The sequence below is a fragment of the Aptenodytes patagonicus genome, chromosome 6 (genome assembly GCF_965638725.1).
Source record: "Aptenodytes patagonicus chromosome 6, bAptPat1.pri.cur, whole genome shotgun sequence".
In the NCBI taxonomy this organism is placed as follows: Eukaryota; Metazoa; Chordata; class Aves; order Sphenisciformes; family Spheniscidae; genus Aptenodytes; species Aptenodytes patagonicus.
The window spans coordinates 53,990,970-54,015,122 of record NC_134954.1 but is presented as its reverse complement, the minus strand read 5'-3'; the positions used below and the strand labels follow the sequence as shown (position 1 = coordinate 54,015,122).

The 24,153-nt window shown below is 40.5% G+C and overlaps 1 protein-coding gene across 3 annotated transcripts in view; it reads left to right on the top strand.

The window, feature by feature from the left end:
• The window catches only part of CERS6 (ceramide synthase 6), a 136,217-nt gene that overhangs the window by 59,589 nt on the left and 52,475 nt on the right, over positions 1-24,153 (top strand). For all 3 annotated transcript variants that reach the window (XM_076342685.1, XM_076342684.1, XM_076342683.1), the window contains exon 4: positions 10,650-10,707. In XM_076342685.1, coding sequence (XP_076198800.1) covers positions 10,650-10,707 — 58 coding nt within the window. The remainder of the gene's footprint in view (positions 1-10,649; positions 10,708-24,153) is intronic.

Sequence of the window (24,153 nt, the reverse complement as noted above, 5' to 3'; positions counted from 1 at the left end):
CCCCACCCTCCATTTTCTTTGCTGAGAGCTGAAAGCTGTAAACTAACCTGGGTCAAGATGATGCCTGCCTAATGCTGCATTTGTATGGCTGTCTATCAAAAAGCTTTTGTGGAAAGATTTCCCCTGTACCTACATGGAAACAAATTTTTGATTGGCAGAACAGTTTTTGTGATATTTGGGCATAACATCATATGTATGTCCAGGACAGCAAGGTAGGCATCACTGAGTATTGTTAGGCTCAAAAGAGGCAAGCGGTGGCCTGTGTCTGAATAGATGTTGGCAGTGGCCTCAGCAAGAACACGTACGCAGTGCTGGTGGAGGTGAGAAACTTGCTAGTTCCCCTAATGCTTTTTGGGATGATGCTATGGTAGTTGTTAGTGTAGCCATAGGCATATTGTAACCCAATGTTCAGTATAGCCTCTGTCTTCTACTGCTTTGGTGTCTCACCAGGGTGGGTATACACAGACCTGCTGTGGCAGAACATAGAGCCCAGGCTGCGATGGAGACCTTTCTGGTAACTTCATCTGTACGCTACACGTTTTGCACTTCATGTACATCCATGTAATTCCACTCATTCTGTTTTACTGATCTCATCAGTGTGATGGGCCCTTCTGTTTGTATTGACTGGTGACCAGCATTTGCTCATTCAGGGATGCTTTGTTTTTCACTTCCCTGAAGTTCAAGAAACTGGCAGATGAAAAAAACATGAGTACGTGAGAGTTAAATTTTGTCTTGGATTTCTCCAGAGGAGTCAAGTAATGCATCAGCTCATGTTGTCCTGGTTACTTGCAGGTTAAATCTTCTAGGATCAGGCTCTGAAACAGGCTGAAATTGTGACTGTCAGACAGGAAATATTCACTACAAGGTGCTGCAGAAACTGTGCTTTGAAATATTTAATGCTATCCCTTATAGTTAATTATTTAAATACTTTCAGACTAATGAGTATAGTTTGGTTAGATGGTGCTTCTTGGTAAATTTGGGTTTCTGGCTTCTTTAGTTTTATTCTTGCTGCTCTGATGACAGCACTTTTGCATGAAAAATAGTACAAAAATTTCCTGTCCCTGTTTCTTTGTAGTGTGCTTGGAATACTGAAGGATAATAGATTAAATCTTTAAAAACAAAAAACACACCAAAAAACAACCTTCATTGTAACGAGCATCTTGTAGCAGTTTTTCAAAAGTTTCAGTGATGCAACAAATGATGACTGGGAGGTAGGGAAAGGGGAGGAACATAAATGACTAAGTAAATGTACTTCTTCGGGATGCAAAAAGGAAAGTAAAATTAAGGATAAGGTGAGGTTTGAATGTGCTGCTGCAAACTTTGCTTATCCTCCTATCTCAACTATGACAGCACTGTAACTCCTGCTTAGAAGATAGAGAGGTTTAACATCTGAAATGGAAGTACAGAATGTGAAGAAACAGCAAACCTTCCCAGAAGACTGATCTATAACCGTGTAATATCAAGGGTGTGTGGTTGCTGTGCACAAACTCAATGTGTGCTGCACAGATGGAAGTATGCTGCACAGCTGGGTGGTTTCTTCAGGGATATGGAGAAGCAACCCTAATACCTAGCCTAGTTCTGGAAAGATCAATACCCGTAAGGGATCAGCATCTGCTTTAGTAGGCTAAAAACCAATCTGAGGCAGATGACTTAATGCTACAGGAAAGTAACATTCAGCATGAGGAAAAAATGGAAACAGCTAATACAAGTTGGTCTAAGAAGATAATTACCTGTCACAAAAGTTGCTTTATGCATATATGTTGGCCATCATGACTAGGACAACATTGCTAGGTGAAAAGCAAATGCGATCTGGAAGATGTTAAGTTTTTGTTCCTCTAGAACTGGAAAAGAGTGGGACAGTGAGCGGCTGTTGTGATATCCACAGGGGAGCTGAAAGGCCGTGTTTGGAAACAGGGGACTTGTGAGATCGCTAGTAAGAATGGAGACTAGAGGTCCAGGTTGGAAACACTTTGGGTCGTTTTTTCTCTCCAAGACTTGTCAGCTGTGTGCGTTGAACATCACTGATGCGAAACCAGTTCTGTTGATCAGACCACAGGGGAGGGTGCATGGCAGCGACATCTGGTTTTTCTGTGTGCTCTTCCCATGAGCTTTCCAGATAGTAGTACCTCTCTGTAGGGCAAGATCTGGCAATGCTAATAGATCTCTGAGGTCTCATCAGAGCTTTATTTCATGTAGTCCTCGAAGCACTCAGAAGAGAACAGTTGCATAACCATTAAACAGAAGCTATGTAACCTAGAAGGAATTACCAAAACACCTATTGTATTATGCATCTTTTCTGGTCTAGTTATATAAACATGCTTTATTATTTATAAAACTGCATCACTTCAAAATTTAGTACTGTGTTTCCTTTGGTTTTTTTCTGCACTACTAAATTTTGCTCCTAAGACTTTCAGAGCTGCATTTTGAGCATACAGATTTAGAACAGGACTGGTCTCAAGTGGCACTGTAACATTAAATATTAAATAACTGATTCAAACTGCAGCCAGGAGGAAAATCAGATGACAGTCAAATCTTAAGCCAGAAAATTGAAGAGGAAAGCAATAAAGATTTCTCAATTTATCATACCTGCTATTTTGCACATCTTAGTGAGCTGTGCATAACTGTCTCCTTCCTCAAATAACTTCTGCTTAACCACAGTGCAGGAACTATTTACTGTTTGCATGGTTGCTCCAGTCTAACTCAACAGCAGTACCATGCCAAAAAGGGCAAGAAGATTGATTTATTTATTTATTTTAATTAATATTATTTATATCCACTTGCATCTGCCAAGCTTTGCAGAAATGCAGCAAATTATTACAGAAATCTTGGAAGCCAGCAAATTGGAGCAGTGAGGCTACTGCCATCAAACATATTGTCACACTTGCAGCTTTGTATGAGACTAGTTATCAGGAATGAAGATAAATAAAGTCTTAGTGGAGGGTACAGACTGTTCGAAGCAGAGTTGCACTTCTATCTGTTTTCTGAACCAGTTGAAGGTATGCCGTGGGGCTGTCCTACATGCTAATTTTGTTTCTGATCTGCTCTGTATTTGGGTTTTCAGTGTATAGGTCTGTCATGATCTAAGCACATACAGATGTAGGATTTAATAAAGCTCTTAGTTTATTTTAAAAGAGCTTTATTAGGTGAGGGAGATTGTGAGATTGGAACTTAGAGTAGAAATTCTTTAGGAGATCTCTCTGAAAATATGCAAGTGAAAACATACGTCCACGCGTACCAGGCCGAATGCTGAGAGTGTGCCACCTGGGTTATCAAATTACCTTCACCCTGTCTTATTTTGAGTTCTGCCTGGAAAACAGTTGGAACTCTGATTTTCTAAATTCCTTAAAAAGCTGATGATACCGAATAACTTACGGTAACACTGATGTCTCAAAAGAAGGTGGCAATTTGTTGCTTTACTCTTCTAGGTAGTGGCGCAGGCTGTGAAGTATGAATAGTCATCCACCACAATTCCCAAACAGTCCTGTGGGATGGCACTGCTCACTGCTTGTGTGTGTTAGGCTTTGATCAGGGAATGCAAAACATCCAAAAAGATTGCTCAGAGTGAAACACAGTAACACCTGAATTGTCATGTGCCTGATATAAAAGCACGGTTTTGTGCAACTTAACTACTGTAAGATTGAAGTCTTAATACTGTAAGATCAACACTTGTGATACAATACAAAAGGTCTTAAGTTTGAATTTGTGAGACCATTAAATGTTTGAGGTGCTAGTAGTACTCCTAGGTTTTGGATGGATTAAACGTTATTTTTCTGTGCTCTGTCTTGTATATTTACATGGTATATTGCCTAAAAAATTATCTTTGTGGGGATTTTTGTTGTTTTAGGGGAGAAGGGTTGCTGTTTGTTTGTTGGTGTTTGGTTTTGGGTTTTGGGTTTTTTTTAAACCTAAAATGGGAGCTATAATAGGTCAGTAGACAATGTCACAAATATTAAGAAGTTGATCCAAAAGTTCAGAGTCCATTGGTTTTGGGATCATCCTCTAAATATCTTTCCTTAGATGTAACCTTCTAGAAGGAATGCATATCTCTGGCTATGTCAGGAGCAACATCATTGGATTAAGTCCCCTTGAGTGAATCAGAAAGTTGAAGGCTCTGGTACTGTGTTTGGGCGAGCAGAAAAATGCGATGTGAGGATAAAACACAGACTGCTTTAAGTCACAGTGGGAATGTGGGGAACTTAGCAATGCTTCCTGTTTAAAAGAAATAAACATTCAGAATTGTTTAAACTCAGCCTCAGAAATGCTCTTTTGAGTAGTCTCACAGTGAACATACTCTTAACAGCCGCAGGAAATCATTGCAGCAAAAATAGTTATCAGTCTCAGCTAACAATTGCAATAGCCCAGCTACATGCTCGCCCAGTTCAGTCAGATGGTGGGGATTAAAATGGAGAACAAGCTGCGTGACGGCAGTTCAAGTCTGCTCGTCTTCTCCAGAACCAAGGCCTGCACCTGTGGAGTTTGCATTAGGCTTGGTTTGGCTTTCAGCCCAAAGCCTGAGCCCAGAGCTCTGTCAGCCACTGCCAGGAGTTGAGCAGCAGGTGACTGAGAACAGCAAATCTGAAATCTTACTGAAGTGAATTTCCATGGGAAAAACTTCAGGAGTCTACAGTTTCTCTGAAAATAGTTTTCAGAGCCAGAAAGCCAGTTTCTTCGACTGCAGGCAATGTGGTAAGCCCATGGCTAGTTGCTAAATGTGGGGGGTTTTTTAACGTTAACTGTTTTGAAGTGGCATTCATTGCTGTTTGTGGCCCTGACTGTAGCAAATCTGTGGCAAAAGCATCTCTGTAAATAACAGCTACAATTCTGGAAGCAAAATGGCTGTTATGTTTTTAACATTGTGCATTTATTATATTTCATGTTTGCTTGTCAAAAGTCAGTTGGATAACTTCGGATCCTTGCACACCATTGCTGGGCAGCAGGCACTGGTTTGGCATTGGAGCTGTAAGGGGTGTGCAGGGCTGTGCGCTACTGGGGGCGTGCTGCAAAGCTGGGGGCTCTGCAGGAGTGCCTGTGTTCACAGCCCAGCCAGCCGGTCTTCCTGCAAAAGAAACAAAGAAAGGGAAAACTGCAGGAGCAGAGAGGCCTTGTGCCTCTTCAGCCTTATTCTGGGAGAAGTGGCCCTTTTCCTGGGAGAGTGGCCATGCTGAGCTCGCTCTGCTGGACAGCAGGTCCATGGGGAGGACAGTGTCTTTCTGACACAGAGCACGAACCCCATGTGGTGGGCTCTGCAAAATATGTGCGTGTATATAGGGTAGGGGGGCGCTTTGCTTGAACATTGCTTGAACAATTTGTTTTTATTAGCTGAAGTTTAATTTCACATTTCAGACCAGAAATTTGGAGGGAAATTTTAAGGACAAAATTCATCCGTGTGATGAAGGGAACCTGCTTAGACATATGCATGAAATCAGTGAAGTGCTTGCTCAAGTGTGCACTTAGTTTTTGCTGAATTGAGCACGACAGGGTATACCAGATTAGTTGGCAGAGGCTCTCCAACTTTTCCATCTTCTTAGAGTTCTGTGTTATGCTGAAGCATCTTTAAAATTTCATTAGCAGCTTGAAGTTAAAAGGGTTGAGAGGTTAAGAAACTGTGCTCTGGATCAGGAATGCACTTGGTGTTGAACAAGAGCAGTCAGATCTGTTGCTGCACTCTTGAGGGGCTCTAGAGCGTTCATTTTAAGACTACATTAGAAAAGAACTTCTCTTTTTGTTACTGAAGAGTCACTTTTTAGCTTGACTCTTCGCTGCAGTGTGTCACATCCATACTTGAAACACTGGCCTGGTAAGTACCAGCACAACCTGAAGGACTTGCCAGAAGGGCCATGTGTAAACAGGTTTGATCTCCCTCATTCTGAGCTCTAGCAGACCAAATGCAAGCCTGGTTCAATCCGGAAGTCTTGTAGGCATGTTAGTGCAGGACTAAAGTGAACCTCATAAACCCTGTTGCAAGCAGACAGATCGAGTCTTCCAGAACACTTGTTCCTTGCGTGCTTTCATCATTAAATTAACCTAAAAAGTCTTTCAAGCAGCACGCTTTGTGTGTATGTGGGTCATTCAAATTTTGTGTCTCTATACAACTGACTGGAGGAGTGTTTCAAGTCTGAGGGCCAGAGCAAATTCTCACAAAACAGAGCATCTTCAACTGTCATCATCTTTCAGTTAAATGTGAACTGATGTGGTGGTCGCCCACAATAGGGTGCTTCACCTAGTGGCCTCCATTGTATTGCTTTAATAGGGCAGCGATTATTGCTGGGGGGAAAGGGCTGTTGGGCTCTGCTACTGCTGCTTTAGAAGAGTTTGTTACTTTGCCTGTTGCAGACAACCAGCTGTGACCCAAACGACAACTGTCCCCAGTGACCTGGGGACGTTCAGCATGAACTGCTGATGCTTAAGAAGGACCTTGAGCAGGATCTCAGAAAGGCTACTAGAGGGGGTTTATGCTACTGGCCAGACATCTTCCCTTCCCTGGGGTCTGTGCTCAGGCTAAGGGCTTTTTCCAACCGTGAGAGTTGGGAGTATTACCTAGGACAAATTAAAGACCTCTCTTAATCAGCTACCGCTTTGTGAATTCAGTTGGGAGTCAGACTTGATAACCTCACGCTTAAGAAAGATATCCTCTTCTATCATGTCCTGTGCAGAGAGAAAGAACATTTTGCCAAAGTTCCCAAAATACTAAGGTGGTTTGGACACTGGACTATACTGTGAGTGGACGTGAGTCCTACTCGGAACCGTTTCCCTCCACTTGCATCTCTTCATCAGTGGGCTGCAGTGAGACCCAAATAGAGGGATAAAGTAGTATATACTGTAGATTGTGAATGATGGATTTCATTAGAGTACTTGTTGTAAGAGAATTGAATTGAATGCTCACCTTTGGAGGAATCTTGCTGGACAAATCTGCATTGCATGAAACATTTATCTCATACGTTCTGGCCTTGTCTGTATGATTTTGAGTTAATAATGCAGCTTCACAACCTAGTTCCTTTCCCTTTCCTCCCTGTCCTTCGTCCCAAGTCATGGAGTGTTTTCTGCTACATAAAACAGCTTCACAAGAAGAGATGGGCCTACACATGACGACTTTGTGGCTAACAAACCCTTCAGGAGTGTGAGAGGTGTGTGACAGAGGAGATAATTGTACCTAGGTTTTCCAAAGCCTGGCAGACGTTCTTACTGCTAGGCCACCGAGTAAAAGGGGCAGCTGAGGGGGAGTGAGGACTGCTTATATGCCAATAAAGCATCAACAGGGTTTTAGGTTACTGGCGCCCTGCAGCAAGGTAGGAAACTGGGCAGAGAACTGAGTGCTAATTCAATTCCCTGTGTGTTCAGAGGTATAGTGATCTATGTGTGACCTTGTGCAAAGGATTATTGATGTATCTATCACTAAATTTCTGATAGCATGTAGCTGACAGCTACAGATAGACTCCTTGCCTTTTTTTACTCCGCAGCTGAAGCTGATGGGAACAACTTCCCTTAATTTTGACCATTTGTTGTATGTATATTTCTTCTGACTGTAATGCATCATAAATGTCACTCATTCTGTAAATGGTCTTAACTGTTGATTTAGTTTAATGTGGATTTTATAGATCTCAATATATGTCAATTTGTAGGTAACAAGCATCTAGTTACATCTTTGTCTTTTTTTTTTTAATTAAAAAGACAGTTACAAATGAAATATCTCCAGTTGTTAAGGTCATTGGTGTTAGCAGTTGATGTGCAACATTTACTAAAATGTTGAACATAGTTACTTAGCTAGTTAGACCAGATATATTCACTTACTGTATAATAATAATAAATACTTTAATAGCTTAAAATTAGTTTTCTTCCAAACCTTCTTCCATTCATCTATTTGATCTCAGCCAGTGGATGTTTTGCTGTTAATTGCAGCAATAAACCATCTACAAGTAGTGGTAAAACAACGTGGGAAGCTCCTTGGACTTCTTTGTATGGGATTGAGATTCCAATTGGGGTATTGAGCTGGCAGAATTTCCCTTTGAAGCCCACAGAAAAGGCAGCTAGCTGCCTGGTACAGAGCAGTGGAAAGTCCTTTGTAGCTCTGCTATCACCAGAGTTAGCTGATTCATGATGATAAACATGCTGGGGGCCAATTCTGACTTTGCTTTGTTTTGAATTTTTCTTTATTGCAGTTTGACCAAGCCTGAAGTTTGTTGAATAGCTTTTGTAGATGTTTAGCAGGAATGAGCAATTTTTTTCTACCAGTATTACTTATTTTTTTAAGAAGTTAGCACTTTGACCAGCTTTGTCTGTCACCCAGTTCTGAGCCTTGCTTTATCTTCTGATGCTCAATCCAAGTAGACTTGTTTGGCAGGTTAGGGAAAAAGAGGAAAGAAGACCAATAGCATATATTATCATATACTTGTATGCATATATCACCTTTGTAGCATTCAAATAGTTGGAGCAAGTAGATTGTCTTTGGCTGACCCAAATAGTACCTAGTGGCTCTTGGCTCTGAGGTATTTCCAGAGCTCCAGGAATTCTCCTACAGGGCAATCCATGGCTTTAGCGCAGATCTACAGCAGTAGTAGCGTTTTGCGGGGGTGGGTGGGAGGTTAGACGGGGAAATCGGTGTTTCTGAATTTGCTTGTTTCAGGAATGAAATGCTGCAACCAGAGTCTTTCAGACATCCGTGCAGACTGGAAAATCCCTGAGACCCACCATCTAAAACTTAACCATTCAAATATTTCAAATACTTTAGGCTGCCTTTGAACTCCTCTATGGAATATTGCATTTCCCAACAGCAAGCTACAAATGTCCTCAAATATGTTATGAATTTTTCTTGGAGAAATGTGGAATAAAGGTGATATTGAGGGGATTTTTAAAACAAGAAAACTCTTTGTGAGGAATTTATCATAACTGCTCACACTTAGGAGTGAAAGAAGGGCACTTGGAGTGCTCAGCAGTGAGATTAGGTTAGACAGTTTTTCTCTCCTAATATTTTTATTTTCAGTGACAGCCTTCAAACTTTCACTAGATGAGGTATGTAACCTTGAAGTTAAATGGCAGGTTTCCTAGCCACAGGACCAGCCTAATGAGAAAATTGTTGCCCAAATAAAACCTTCCTTCATATTGCTGTCCTTGCTGTTTCTTCCATGTGTGTGATCTGAAGGTTTCTATCAGCACAACTAACGTTTTGCTTCCGAGTGCTCTATTTTTGCAGTATCGTGAGAAAACTGCCAGCATGAAAGCTGCGAGACGTGTTGCTAGTGTGACTGAACCCTTGAAGGGATTGGTATTTGTATCATATCAATTGAATAAATTAATCTCTGCAGTACTGTGGAGACTACAGGATAAGAGAGAGTTTCTGTTCAGCTGAAGTATCACACTTTAAATCTCATTGATGTTCTTACACTCTCCTGTACTCAACTTGTCGGAGGGTTATTTATGTATGACACAACTTTCTTTCTAAATACTTGTAAAAGTAGCTTTGAAGAGGAAGGTTTGGATCAACCTTCTTTTACATAGGAGCATTTTCAGTTTTGAAACTATTCCAGTAATGTCTGAACCTGCTTTAATGCCAATTAACCATAAACTAATAGTTTTGCCAGTGGAGAGAAAGTTTTAAGTGCTGTAACATATGTAATTGAAGATGATTCATGCTGCAGTATTGCCTCACACTAAGGAAGCCAAGTCTCATCCTGGTTTAAACATTGTGAATAGTACCTCACTGGTGTTTATGTCAAGCATGTTTGTGTAGTCACTCCAACCCTTGGAAAAAAAACAAACCAGGAATTCGTCTAAGAATTTACACTGGTTTTGATTTTATTTCCTTATACTTCCCTTGACTCTTCTTTCCTAATCCAGTAATGGGTCCAAAAGATAGGAAGATACTCTGTATGTCTTGTTTTACTGGGGAAGGGAGAAAGACGTAGAGGAGAGGATGATTTCGTATTAAATCTCCTGCTGGTTTCTCTCTTATTTTCCATGGCATCTTGATCCTAGCTTCTAGTTTGCCTCTATCTGAAAAGAAAAACTAGAAGCCCAGCAATTATTTCATGTGTACTTGGGAAAATGTAGAATCATCTTTATCAATGAAACTCTTTGGAAGTGGACATAAATTGTAGATATATATCTGTATCCGGCATATCTATCTGATGCAAATGCACTCCCTAAAACTAAGAGTGAAGTGCTGGAACCTGCTAAGTGAAATTCCAGCTTACTGTGGATGATGCTTTTCATTACTAAAGACTGTATTTGATGTGCAGCACTCTAAAGTCACCTGTTAAAGGCTTAATAAAATTTCTTATTATTATTGGCCTGGTGTCTAATAACAAGTGACCTTCCCTGCAGTAGGCGTGTGAATTGTCCTCTGTCCTCCACAGTCCTGCTAGTTTTCATGAAACTTTTAAAAACTTAATTAGCCTTGAAAATTTGTGTTTTTCCTGTCATGTTTAGGTGAAATTAGCCAGTATTTTCAGAGGGCTAATGGGAGGCTGGGAAAAACAGGCAGATGAGCACAATACTTGATAACAAAAGTTGTAGAAAACCAGACCAAAATTTTGCTTCAACTTCTGTTAACACGACCAGGGTGTGGTGGTTTGGCAGGGCTGTAAGAAATCATGTATTGAACTGTAAGTATGTAAACCTGGTATCCTAGAGTTAATGTCTTGTACCTTTTGCAGGTGGAGATTTACCTTTTACCTATATATATTTACCTATGGAGTGCGGTTCCTGAAAAAGGTAGGCACTTATATTATTACACTTTCATAACACATCACGGATTTGTTTGAAGTCTCTTATAGGTATAATATAAAGCACAGGCATAAAACTTATGTTCACGAAGAATAAAAATTAAAATTTAATTTGCATTCATAAAATGAGTTGCTACTGGCATTGGTAAGGAATATAAGTTCTTATCAATATTTAATGGAGGTAAAAAAAAAAATTGGTATAGCAACATGCCTAGTTCACTTTAGTACTTTTCATTATAGACATTAAGCTGGCAGTAAGGCTTACCAAAGTATTCATCTCAATTTCTGCATCATCCTTGTTTAAATGCCTCTGGCAGAGATTGCTTTTTATTAACAAACAAAATCCATTAGTGTTTTATAAAATGCTATTTTTTGCCCGTTCTTTGTCTGATATACTGTGGAAAGAAGTTTCTATGGAGTTTCCCATCAATGCTGTGTTTCTGGTGATTTAAGCAGAGAAGGGTATTGGTAGCTTCTAAACGCCCTGGTATAGGTCTATTAACCCTGCTATAGGCAGTAATATGGATTTATGGTGCAAATTATTTTTGCAATGTGACTAGTTCTCAGAGCTTTTGTGCAAGTTGGGCTGTATGTGTAATTCTGAGGGGTGAAATTAGGGGAATGTGCGGTCTCAGTGCGTGCATGTAATCTTACCTTCTTCGTGTTGGACAAAAATTTGACAGAAGAAAATGTATCCTAAATGCTTCTGGTGCTTTGTAAGTAAAAGTAGCTGTTTAAAAAAAATCCCCATCATTTTTATGATTGTAATTCTTGAGGCTGTCCCAGGTGCCAGTCAGCTTGGTGCCAGCAGGACTGATGATGTGCGGAGAAGGGACATCAGAGCTGTTCTCAGCTATTTAGCAGTAGGCGGCCCCAGAGGAAGCGTGTGCCCCAGTCCTCCAGACGGACCAGAGCAGCATGTAGTGTGCAATCTCTCCGTGCCTCCTTGAACACGTATACTTTCGATGTACTTCATCCGTTAACATGCTGTATGGTCATGATCTGATACTCTGTTTTCTGCCTTTGATTCTGTACATGCCTGTGGTATTAAATACGAGAACAGTTTTAATAAGCAGTTGTCACAACCTAAAAGGTTACTCGGCCTGCGGGTGTGTAGAGATCGTGACCTTGGGTTCACAGGATTCTGTAATACACAAGGACATGGAGGCTTTATCCTCTGAATTTCTTTACTTTATTATAGATTACCACAAATACCACAAAAATCACCATTAGCAAGTATCACAAAATCACTACTAGAAAGCATACCTATGATTAATAAAGCAAATCTGTCTCAGCACAAAGAAAGTGTCTGTTCTAGGAAAAACTCTGAATACCAGCATTTCTAAAGACTAAGAAGAATACAGTAAATGCATGCTTCATTACAAGCCATTGTGAGCTGTTTCTAAAGACTGAGTTGACATGCAAAGTGCAAGATGTCTTCCTCCCAATTCAGCATATCACTGCAGTTTGAGGAGGGCTGGCTGACATAGCATGGTTGTTTAAACAAGGTATACCATTGCTCGCTTAACAAGCTTAACAAGGATCGGTTGTGTGATTTTGCTGTAATCTTAACTTCCAACATGTTTAATTTTTACAAAGAGAACTTGTTCATTATGTAATTGGGTATGTATTTTTAATTACTCATTTTTACACAGTGCTGTAAATGACTTTTGCAACATTTTATGCTATAGTCATTATTCCAGTGTTCTGCTTCGTATACTCAGGTCTTTCACATGGGAATGTATGTAAACTAACAAAATTATGATTGTGATTGTATTTATATTTATACCATCTTCCTAGTAACATTGTGTAACTAAAAGAAAGTACAGGCTTTTTAATGTTCATCAAACACCAAAGATTTTGCTGGGTCCACTTAGGGGGGAAATCTGGGTTTGCAAGGAATAAAATCCAGACCCCAAAATCTGGAGGGAGGTACTTCTTTCAGATCTTTGCTACAGTACCAAAGTGGATAATCCTTTTTAATTTGTCTTGGTTTTCTTAATGGAATAATTGCAAAGAAATGCTTAATTGCTTCCTTAGGAAGCTAGTGAAAAAAGTTAAGCATAATAAATTCTCTTACAGATTTGATAGAAAGATCTGTCCTTCAAAAAGCTGGTTTGCCAGGAGAGAAAGTTCATTTCATAGCCAGTGGTGTTTTGCTGTGCTAATGCTACAGTAGAGATCTGCATCTTTTCAGATAACAAGGTCTGCTTAAGACTATCCCTAAGATACCTAGCCCGGAAGACTGCTAAGCATGGTGAGTGAGCCCAGGTGCAACGGCAGTCCCGAGGGGTGCAGTTCCATCACAGCAACATGTGCTGCCTTACTGGGAGACGGTGAGAAAGAGTAAATACTACAGACGTTCCTGTTTTGAAGAACAGAATATGCCACCAGCATAGCACCACATTGGAAATACTTTTACTTTTAAAACCTAAGCTAATGCTTAGTTAATACATAACTTTGGATAGCTGGATAAGACATTTTGATACAGTATGTCTTTCAAACATCCAAATGTAATAAGAATATATTTTTAAAAGGGAAACTGCATTTTGGTGCTTTTCAAATGAACAGAATCATTCAAGGTTGGTTGGTTTGTCCATTTCTAGATAGTTAAGATCCCTGATTTGAGAAAGCTGTTTTTGCCATCTTGAGTGGGAAGTGCTCCTTATTAGTTGGTCTTATGACTTTCACTCTCACAAGGTACTCCCTTTAGCAAAGCGAACCAACTCAATTGTATAAAAGGCTCTTCCTAAAACACTATGCCCAATGCATTGCCTCTTTCATAGTTTCTTTGTTGGCTCTTGAATTGCCAGGCAACAAAATACTCTAACTTCTATATTATTGCCCTTCCCTCCTGACTTGACCTAGTCTCCTTGCAACCTGCCGTTCCTTTGCTTTGCTGCATATGTTGCTGACCTGATGGGTTTTTTGTTCACATTTGGCTCTCTTAAATGTTCCTTCCTTAGTTTGAGGGTGAAATTAATCTTTACCTACAAGACTGGCATGCAGCCCGTCAATTACTTAAGCACCGCTTTGAGCTAGTTTTGAGGTCCTTTGCTTTGTGCTGGCCCTTTGCCTAGAGGTGAATTTCACCTTTTGGATTCTTTCTGAAAACACCTTTCTCATAATGCTCACAGCACATGAATCATTGCTACTTTGTCTTCTACTGTCACCTTCCCTATTTGCTGCGTAAAGCAATATTACTACATCAGTGCAGTATCAGCAGAAGGGTGGATGGCTGTTTCCTTGTGCCCACCAAACCACCCGCAGAAGATCTAACCAGGATACTCTGGCAAACCACCATTCTTGCAAAGAATGTCATTAGGTCTTTGGTGGCTTTGCAGAGCTGACAAGCTTATCTGGCTTTTTGGGAAGATGTGCCCAAGCTTAACAAGCAGTAATTGGTTAGCAGACTTAGCAACTCTTGTTTGATTTAGTTCTGAAAGTGTGATACTGTCAGTGGCACACATGCTGACGTTAATTTATTTTTAGAATGGTAGTAACTAACTGCATTAATGTTTTACATTTGCCTGGCTAGAGCATCTTGCAAGGGGAAAGAGGCCTGGAGTTTCAGCTTTGATTTTCACTTCCATACAGAAGCACATGAAAGCCAATAAAGCTGTCATTTGGAGCAATCATAGCTCTCTCTAAAATGCCGTGTCAAGCTTGTCTTTGTTACTGTCCATGACTGCAGTTAATGGCTGATCTAGATAAAAGAAATTTCTGCACTTGATAAAGCGACCTGTAAGTCTTTGTAGTAACAACTGCACGTGATAGGATATATCAATTCTTTTGCCATGCTATAATTGCTGAGTATGTTGCTGGAGATTTAAAAACTTTCTTGTCACTGAAAGCTGTGTCTCTTATCAAACTGTTCTCTTGGGGTTTGTCTTTTTCCAGTGACAGATGTATGCTGTTAAGACATAAATACAATAAAAAAATGTTACTTTTGAACAGTATTTTCCAAAAATCTCAATTCACAGGGAAAAAATGCCTGACATAAAGCTTTGTCTTCAAAGTTTGCTCTGTTGCAACAGAACTTATCAACCTATATGTTTTAAATAAGTTTTTTGTCTTAGTGGTGTCTGCAGGACACTTAGATTGCAGCTTCTACCATTGGTGTCTGCCTTCTTCAGTCAGGAGGTGATTTTTAACTGCAGGGTGCAGCTGTGTGATTGGTACATCTTATAACCATTTGCAACATCAAGGAAATATGTGCCCCTTTCAAGAGTTACAGTGAAGTGAAGAGAATTAAGTCTTTGGTAAGAAAGTAGAGAAGGCAAGGCAGTTGCTTTCTTACTCACAAATGGACCACATGTAGAGGAATAGCTCACAGCCTTCCAGATACTCAGCCAAACCATTGCATCACCTACAAATTGTGTCATAACATGTATGCGCAAGAGACCAACAGACTTCAGTAAAATTTTTACCTTAGAGTTATTAGTATTTAATTATCATATTAGACATTCCTCCCTTCCCCAGCTCCTGTGTGCCTTCAGCCTTTTTTTTTTTTTCCTCTCCTTTGCATCAAAATAAGTAAATGAATATCACTGAGCTGCAAGGTTTAATTTTATTAGGGGTTTTGCTGTCATTGTCTGTAACTAGTGAAGTAATTAATGACATTTCAATGTCAAAGCATCTCAAAGATGAAATTTTTTCCTTGGTCTTGGTTTCTTTCTTAAATGTTCCTTATAAATTTTTGCTTCTTCTTAAAGTCCTCTCTAACAACGCTTTTGATTGTAGCTATCTTATTTATATTACCAAGTGGTGTAATAGTGGGATGAGACTTTCTGCTTCCCAAAGAGTCTCTCATTGAAGTGAAATGTATGTTTGTCTCTGTTCTTCCAAACCAGAACTTTAAATTTTATGCAAATCAACTGTTAACTTTCTAGGTAATGAGTACAAAGCAGATGTCGGGAGATTGATGGGTTTGTCACTCCACCCCAGTGCCCTCTAGCAGTTTGTGTTTCAGGACATGCCCTGCCATCAGGAGCACACTCTGCTCCAGGCTGAACTCCCATCTCCTCCAGACTCGGTGGTGCAGGATGCTCTGTCCTCCTTCCCAGCATGGTGGCTAATGCACTGAAGGGGTGTAATAGGTCATCGTAATTAGGATTTGAAGTCACCTCTGTCATTTCTGATACTTTATGAGAAGAGGGGATCGATGTAAATGTAGGTTGAGTTCACTTTCTACCTCAAATATTACAATTTTCAAGGCCAGATTTGGTGATGAATATTCTTCTATGTGAGGAAACAGACTGAGACACCAACTTTCAAAGAGAAGGTGAAGCTTTCTTTCATTACTCGCTGCCAACTCTGTTACTTGTTGCTTTCCACGGCAGATTTAAATGATTTGGGTCTAAAGAGTGAGTGGCCCACAAAATCCTTTAATGCAAAGCATTCACCTTCCCGTCCATTCCTTATTGCCCCCATTCTTGGCAAAATGGCAAATGCTAGATGTGACCCCATCTTAGTTTTCAAGCTTCTGAAAAAGATGTTAGGTCAAGCCTCGCTACGTTTTGGCAGTATGGACTGAAGCCAGTCCTTTCAGCTAAGTCCTTCAGTGCTTCATCTGAAATGAAGCCCAAATTAAAATAGCTTTGTATTTCTTTTAGAACACCCACCGACTCTCACCGGAGTAAATGTTTACTTTGATTTTTTTTTTTTTAATTGCCTCTTTCAGACTTTTCCTGTAATTTATATGTATGAAACCACAGTGTGGGGTTTGCTTTTAGTTTTACTTTTTTAACTCATTTCCATGGTTCTTGTTTTTAAATTAAGTGGTGAAAAAGGTGATTTTGTTTTGTTCCATGTGGTATTTAGATATATGCATACAAGATATAGAACATAAATGCTTAGAGTAGGTGATCTTAAATGTAAATCTTACAAGTTCTATATTTACATTTTTATTAGCCTAACAGTAACCCAGAGTAAAGACAATGGTAAGAAATTATCTAATACAAAGCTAACATGCTTGTGTGGGTGGTACCAGAACCCTAGAGTGTTGGAAAGATTTTTACCTTCATAGATAATGCATGATGAGATAGCGCTAGTTAGTGGCTTAGAAGACCTATGTCCAAGTTGATCTGTGATGTAATGACATTGACTCTTACACAGAGGTATTTGGTCTCAAATACCATTATCACTGTGAAGTATGATTATGAAAATATGATATGGTCCTAGGTCATCCTAGGAGTTGGCATAATAACCTGCATGGCCAGAAGCATGTTCCTTTACCCTGGTAATAAATACACTACAGCATTCTTTGTATCTTTATAAATCACTAAGATTTGAAGCATAAAAGATAACTAACCAATTATATTTCCACTCTGATCATGTATATGCAAATTCTTCCCCGTTTCAGACTGCAGCTGAGATTTTTCAGCACTACCATTTGTTTCATTTGCATGTCTACAAAACAATTCCTTGCAGAGCACCACACCAGTATTGATGCCAACAAGACATTAAGTTCCAGTGACATTAAACTGACTGTTTTGCTTATCACTAACATAGGAACAAGATAACATTTTTGTTTTCTTCAGTAATATTTGCAATTAAATCAATGGTGGCTTGGCTCATTAAGAGTTAATGATCTGATTGTGCTCCCATTAAATGGAAAAATTAGCATTAGCTTCGGTGATAAAGAAACAGAGTGAGGAATTCAGGACTGGCTTGTTACTTGCTTGCTGATCCTTGGTGCTAAGCAGTATCTGTATAATGCTGTAGAATGAAAAACCTTTACAAACATCTGGAAGCGAAGCTTCCAGGTGACCTATGGTAACTTTTCACATTCAGTTTCCTTCTTTTAATTGCCCATGAGAATTACAAACTCAGAAAAGAGCATGAATTCCCTGCAGTAAGAGTCTTGTGAAGTCTCAATATAGACTTGGGAACCTGAAGTTGCATGTAGGTATCCTACTAGGAAAAGGACCATCTGCCTGGATAAACAAGTCACTTTTGACTTGGTCTTTTCAAAGTTAGTGTTGAAGTAAGGCTGATGATATGAGGATGCTGTGGCTGTGTTTAATAAATGCTAAACGCCACAAGTGTCTGTATGCATGCAGCTGATTGAGTGTCAGTTCTGCATCTCCCTTCCTAAGGAGTCATCTCCTACAACAGAACTGTCTGCTGTGTAATTGCAACTGCTAGTGGTGCAGATAGATTGCAAAACAACAGGAAAGCCATATTGAAGTGTAAATTTGACTCCAAAAACCTACTCAAGTGACATAAATGTATGGAAGGCAGCTAGAAAAATAGCAGTGTAGTATGGAGGAAGAAAAAACCCAACAGGTAGAGCTCCACTTCTGCTGTTATGAAAGTTCCTCTTTCTTGAGACGATAGGATGTTTCAAAAGCAGAAAATGAAGTGCTTACCCTCGTGTGTGCACTAACTGCTGAGCTAGCCAATTACTGTGTGACAGCAGGAGATGCTCTGTTAGTGGCCTACAGTTTCTATGCACGCTTAGAGAGAACCTGGCTTCCTAATGCTTTTTTGTGAGTGAAGGTGCTTCATTCTGCTACATAGCTGAGCTGGCATGTTCTTTGCCTCTTTTTGGAATAAAATAGCAACAGCGATACATGCAGGTGTTACAGCCCTGGGAGAGTAGTATAGCATTTGTAAATGCCATTTTGGATTGCTTATAGTCAACAATTTTAGAGCCTAAAGTCAGAGGACCTTCCTTTGAAATACAGAAAAAGAACTTGTCACTTCATGGTGTGGTGACTGGTTTTTGACATTGTTTCTGTATTAGAGTTCACCTGTATCACTTGATTATTGAGATTGTTAATCTTAGAGGAAGTAAATAGTTGCTGAAACACACAGCAACTTCATAGAAATGTTATATTTGGGGAAACAGGCATCTCTGTGATGAAGATTGTGAGTTCATATCCCTGTGGGAAATAAGACTGGGACACAGGAAGAATGGGTTGTTTACCGGGAGTGGTGTCTCATTTGCCATTCTGGTTTTGGAAGTTTCCTGCTATTTATCTTTCTATTAATTTAGCAGCTATTTTGGTATTAAACTATTTAATAGGTTCACTGTATGCTGTGTCTTGCACCTCTTCTATCACTGATACTTCATCTTCAGTTTTCTTCAGAACATCCTGAGGTCTGTTCAGGATGCGATCATATGTTCAGATGTCATCAAATACATGTCCATTTATTTTAGCTGTTAAATAAAACAATTTTGGAAACACTAGCATACACTTCCTCCTTAAAGGAAATGTGTCTCAGCTTCTGGTCACAAAGCTGACAAGTTGGTGATAGCTTATATTAGTCAGGTTCAGGACCTAATAAAATGCAACTGCTGTCACTCTGTTTGCTCTGGTTAGTCATGGTAAGATGTTTTGAAGGACCTCCAAGAGGCACTGGACTCTTTACTTTTGGCCAAAGTAATATTATGCTCCCAGAAAAATGAGGAGTTACTATTAGTGTAAAACCACTACAGCACTTCTGTGTGCATTTATACCATTTAATCTTCTTTCCTTTAGATGGAAACTTTTCTTAAAAGACAAATGGATGAAAACCACACACTGCTGGTATTTATCCCAAAGTTATCTCCAGCGTTGGAAAATTAAGGTTGAATTGAGTCACTCTTATTATTTTAAAGAGCAAGTGTATGTTTTCTCTATTATGAAAGACACATTTCACTGTACTCTGTTCACCTGTTTCTTTCTCAGCCACATAGGGTCTCAGCAGGCTCGTGGGATGTTCAGCATACATTATAAACACTTCCCTTCACTGACTCAGTAAAGCAGCTTAATTCAGTCACAAATTACTTTGTCTAATAAACAAGGAAGGTTCTAATTTCACAGCTGTACGTGAGGCTTTTTTGACACTGGTGCTGTCTTTTCTTAATTGTTCCCCTAAGAGCTGAGTTGTATCTCCATGGAGCAATGGAGGATACAGGTTTGGTTGGTTACTTGTTTGTTTCTCTTTTTTCCTGACCTGGTTTGTGTAGTCTTGCAAAGAATGACCTGACCTTGGAAAGCCCAACATGAGTGAGATCACTGGTAGTTTTCTACCTGCTGTACAGCATTTGTTTTCTGGCCTCTCTGTCTCAAGACTGGCCATGGAAATCTCATGGATTATCTGAAGATGAGTAGTTGGGAGGAGGTACAGCTTTATCCTTGCAGTTTGCCATAGTGGTCCATTTCCCCGTGGTCAGTTCTTCTGTTTGGTGCAGCCCAGGGCTTGTTGGCACTGGGAGTAGCAGGACTGTTCTGGGGAGAAACTAAATTTTGTATAATTCTATGTAGTCTTTTCTTTCCCATATACTCCTCAGCTACCTCTTATGTCAATATTTTCTACTTTTATCTTGCTTTGTCAGATCACTACACTGCTTTTCCCCGCTTCTTAAACTGACTTCATTATTTTAGGGAGTGGATTTGGGAATCCTGTAAGTATGCAGGTTTGTCATGTTCCTGTGGACTATAGAAAGGCTGCCTTGTTTCATTCCTCTCTTGTTGCTATCTTTTTACATTTTAAATGTGATCATTTTATCCAGCATCAACACGTTTTCCCAAGGAAGCAGATAGCAATGACCTTGATTTAGCTCTCAGGGTCAACCATGGTTCAGCAGATACGCAGCGGGGTCTTTAGTCTTTCTGGAGGTTATTTGTTCCTGTCAGTTCTATAAAATATGAAGAGAATAAATAAGGAGGTTTATCTTTGTACATTGCAGTTTCCAAAGTGTTAGTGAGAACGGGGTGCTTCTGACTCTGCCTTACTGATACCATGCCCTGTCACCTGGCGGTTCAGTGAGACAGAGGGCAGCCGGGATTGTGATCCATCGGCTCTGGAGGTGCTGGGGAGGCAAGCCAGGGTGCAGCTGCTTTGAAGCTAACTGGTCTCTCAGTTGTCCAGCGACTCTTCACTGTAGTCACACTATGGGAGATACACATGGTAGCCTTTTCAAAAGCCTCACGCTGGTTGCAATGTTTTATTGAACCGTGATATTTAAGAATGTTTTTGAAGTCATCCCACCAGTTTGAGAGAGGAGTTGTGTTGTAGCAAAGGTGACTGCATCTGCAAAGAGCTGTTCAGATATTCATGCAGAGCATGACTGTGAATGGTTTTCTTTTCCTAATGTCACCAATTCTGTATAGATATTGCTGAAAAGGATTCTTTTTAGCTTGATAACAAGTTTCAAAGTTGACATTTTAACTGCTTTACTTACTTGGGAAGCTGTGCTGTATTTGTGGTTACTGTGCACACTAAGTCATGATACTGCAAGGTCTGCAGTGGAATGAAGCTGCTAATAGAGAAGATCACTGACTGTCATTTCCAACAAGCTTATGTTACTCGTTTAGTTGGCGTTGGATTGAGAAATGAAGACATAAATGAGAAATAATTTTGAAAATTATCCTGTTTGAAATGAAATCTGCAGTCACTGGGCTGCAAATGTTCTGCTCTGGGGCTCGTGCATTGTTGCAAATTAGGTTCCAGATAAATAAATGTAAGTATTACATGATATAAGTATAACCAACCAGTATATAGTGCTGATACTGTGCTTCCTAAAAGCCCTGTGTTTTACAAGTATGATAGCTCTGAAACGTCCTGTTGAATAAAAGCCCTTGGACTTTGAGATCACTCTCAAAGGATTCCTGTATAGGGTCTTCCCCTCCGCTCCAGCTGGACTGATCCCTTGCTACTGATTCATGAGCAACACGCCATTTTTGAAACCAATAGACACAGAGGTGTCAAGTGCATTTACTTGGACTTCTGGATTTTCATTTGGCTCAGGATCATGAAATTGCATTTTCATAATTTCAAAACAAAGGTCGTGCTGCAGTTTAAATGGGGTTTTAGTTAGAATATTAATGATATTGTTCTGGAGTTTGAATGCAGAAATTAATAGTTTCAAATTCTTCACACAAGTCTCCTGCAGTGCATAGAGAACATCCTTTATGGGGACTCTTGGCAACTACTGTCATTAGAAATAAAGAATAAATTTATTTTTCCTCAATATTGTATGGGAATCATAAGAGGACATCATTCATGCTTGAAGTACTGACAACAACTCTTCCCACAGGAAGCTATCCTACACGAAAGATCACCTGTAATAGCAGAGGTCTCCAAAGCAGCAATTGGTAGCTGTGGCTTTTTTAACTTTTTGGATTAATGTTACTACAAAGATTCATCACGGGTAGCAATGAATTTTGGTAGATCTAAACTGTACTTAAAAAAAATGTACTGCGAAACACCAGCAGCTGCCAAACTGAAAAATCAATTGCTGTATTGAAAATGTCCAATGCCCTAGACAGTTTTCGGTCTTTCTAGCAGTAGAACAGACTTGATCCTGTTGTAAAAGTTTCTCAGCTATTGGAAAGATATCCGCAGAACTCGTTGTGTGTTACTTATGTTGTTTGGAGCAGAAAAAAATGAGCTGCATTAGAATGGTCAGTATTTCATTTATCATTTCCATCTCCTTTTGCCATACCTGCTGCATCTACTTTTTCATGAAGCTAATGCTTCTGGATATTGTGCAGAACAGAATAATACAAGAAACACAGCATCTCGGAAATATTCACACAGCTGTTTGGAATACATCTGAACATCTGATTCTTAGAATGAGACTACTACACCAGCCAGCACGGGTTCATGAGAGGCAGGTCCTGCTTGACCAACCTGATCTCCTTCTATGACCAGGTGACCTGCCTAGTGGATGAGGGAAAGGCTGTGGATGTGGTCTACCTGGACTTCAGCAAGGCCTTTGACACTGTCTCCCACAGCATTCTCCTAGAGAAGCTGGTGGCTCACAGCTTAGACAGGTGTACTCTGCGCTGGGTCAAAAACTGGCTGGACGGCCGGGCCCAGAGAGTTGTGGTGAATGGAGTTCAATCCAGTTCGCGGCCGGTCACAAGCGGTGTTCCCCAGGGCTCAGTTTTGGGGCCAGTCTTGTTCAATATCTTTATCAATGATCTGGATGAGGAGATCGAGTGCTCCCTCAGTAAGTTTGCAGACGACACCAAGTTGGGCAGGAGTGTTGATCTGTTCGAGGGTAGGAAGGCTCTGCAGAGGGACCTGGACAGGCTGGATCGATGGGCCGGGGCCAACTGTATGAGGTTCAACAAGGCCAAGTGCCGGGTCCTGCACTTCGGCCACAACAACCCCATGCAGCGCTACAGGCTTGGGGAAGAATGGCTGGAGAGCTGCCCGGCGGAAAAGGACCTGGGGGTGCTGGTTGACAGCCGGCTGAACGTGAGCCGTCAGTGTGCCCAGGTGGCCAAGAAGGCCAATGGCATCCTGGCCTGTATCAGAAATAGTGTGGCCAGCAGGAGTAGGGAAGTGATCGTGCCCCTGTACTCAGCCCTGGTGAGGCCGCACCTCGAATACTGTGTTCAGTTTTGGGCCCCTCACTACAAGAAGGACATTGAGGTGCTGGAGCGTGTCCAGAGAAGGGCAACGAGGCTGGTGAGGGGTCTGGAGGACAAGTCTTATGAGGAGCGGCTGAGGGAACTGGGGTTGTTTAGCCTGGAGAAAAGGAGGCTGAGGGGAGACCTCATCGCTCTCTACAACTACCTGAAAGGAGGCTGTAGCAAGGTGGGTGTCGGTCTCTTCTCCCAAGTAACAAGCGATAGGACGAGAGGAAATGGCCTCAAGTTGTGCCAGGGGAGGTTTAGATTGGACATGAGGAAAAATGTCTTTACTGAAAGGGTTGTCAAGCATTGGAACAGGCTGCCCAGGGAAGTGGTTGAGTCCCCATCCCTGGAGGTATTTAAAAGACGTGTAGATGTGGTGCTCAGGGACATGATTTAGTGGTAGACTTGGCAGTGCTAGGTTAACGGTTGGACTCAATGATCTTAGAGGTCTCTTCCAACCTTAATGATTCTATGGTTCTATGATTCTATGATACTTAAACCAGCCTAAATTTTTCTGGGTTTAATGCTGAGATACCAAAGCATGAGTTTGTGAAGTGTCTACCACCTTGGTTTAAACCAGAACTGACTCTAGAAAACAACAATGTGGCAAGAGCTAGCAGTGGGAGGTTGAGTCCAGAGCCCTTGCTGCTGCCCTGTCTCCTTCATTCTTGAATTATTTGAAGCAGGCATTCAATTGGGTACTTTTTCTAGTCTAGTATGCATCTGTTGTGGTATTTCCTTCCCATGTTATACCTGAAAGTTTGTTATATTATCTATTACTGAAACCTTGTAATTACTTTTGTTCAGTGAGCTTATCTGCTCAATACTGGATAAATACTCTCATTTAAATGAGGAATGTCAGAGGCCACTCTAGAGCCCTTTTAACACAATGCTGATATTTGATATTTTACTGTGCTATTAACAGAGGGATAATGTGATACGTATGCCACTCAGGGAGGAAATCAAGCCTGCTGTTGGCAGATTGTACTTGCTATAAAATTGATTTGGACTCTCTGTTTTTCTTGATTACTTTTTTTTTTTTTTAAATCAGAAAACAAATTGCTGAGCATCTG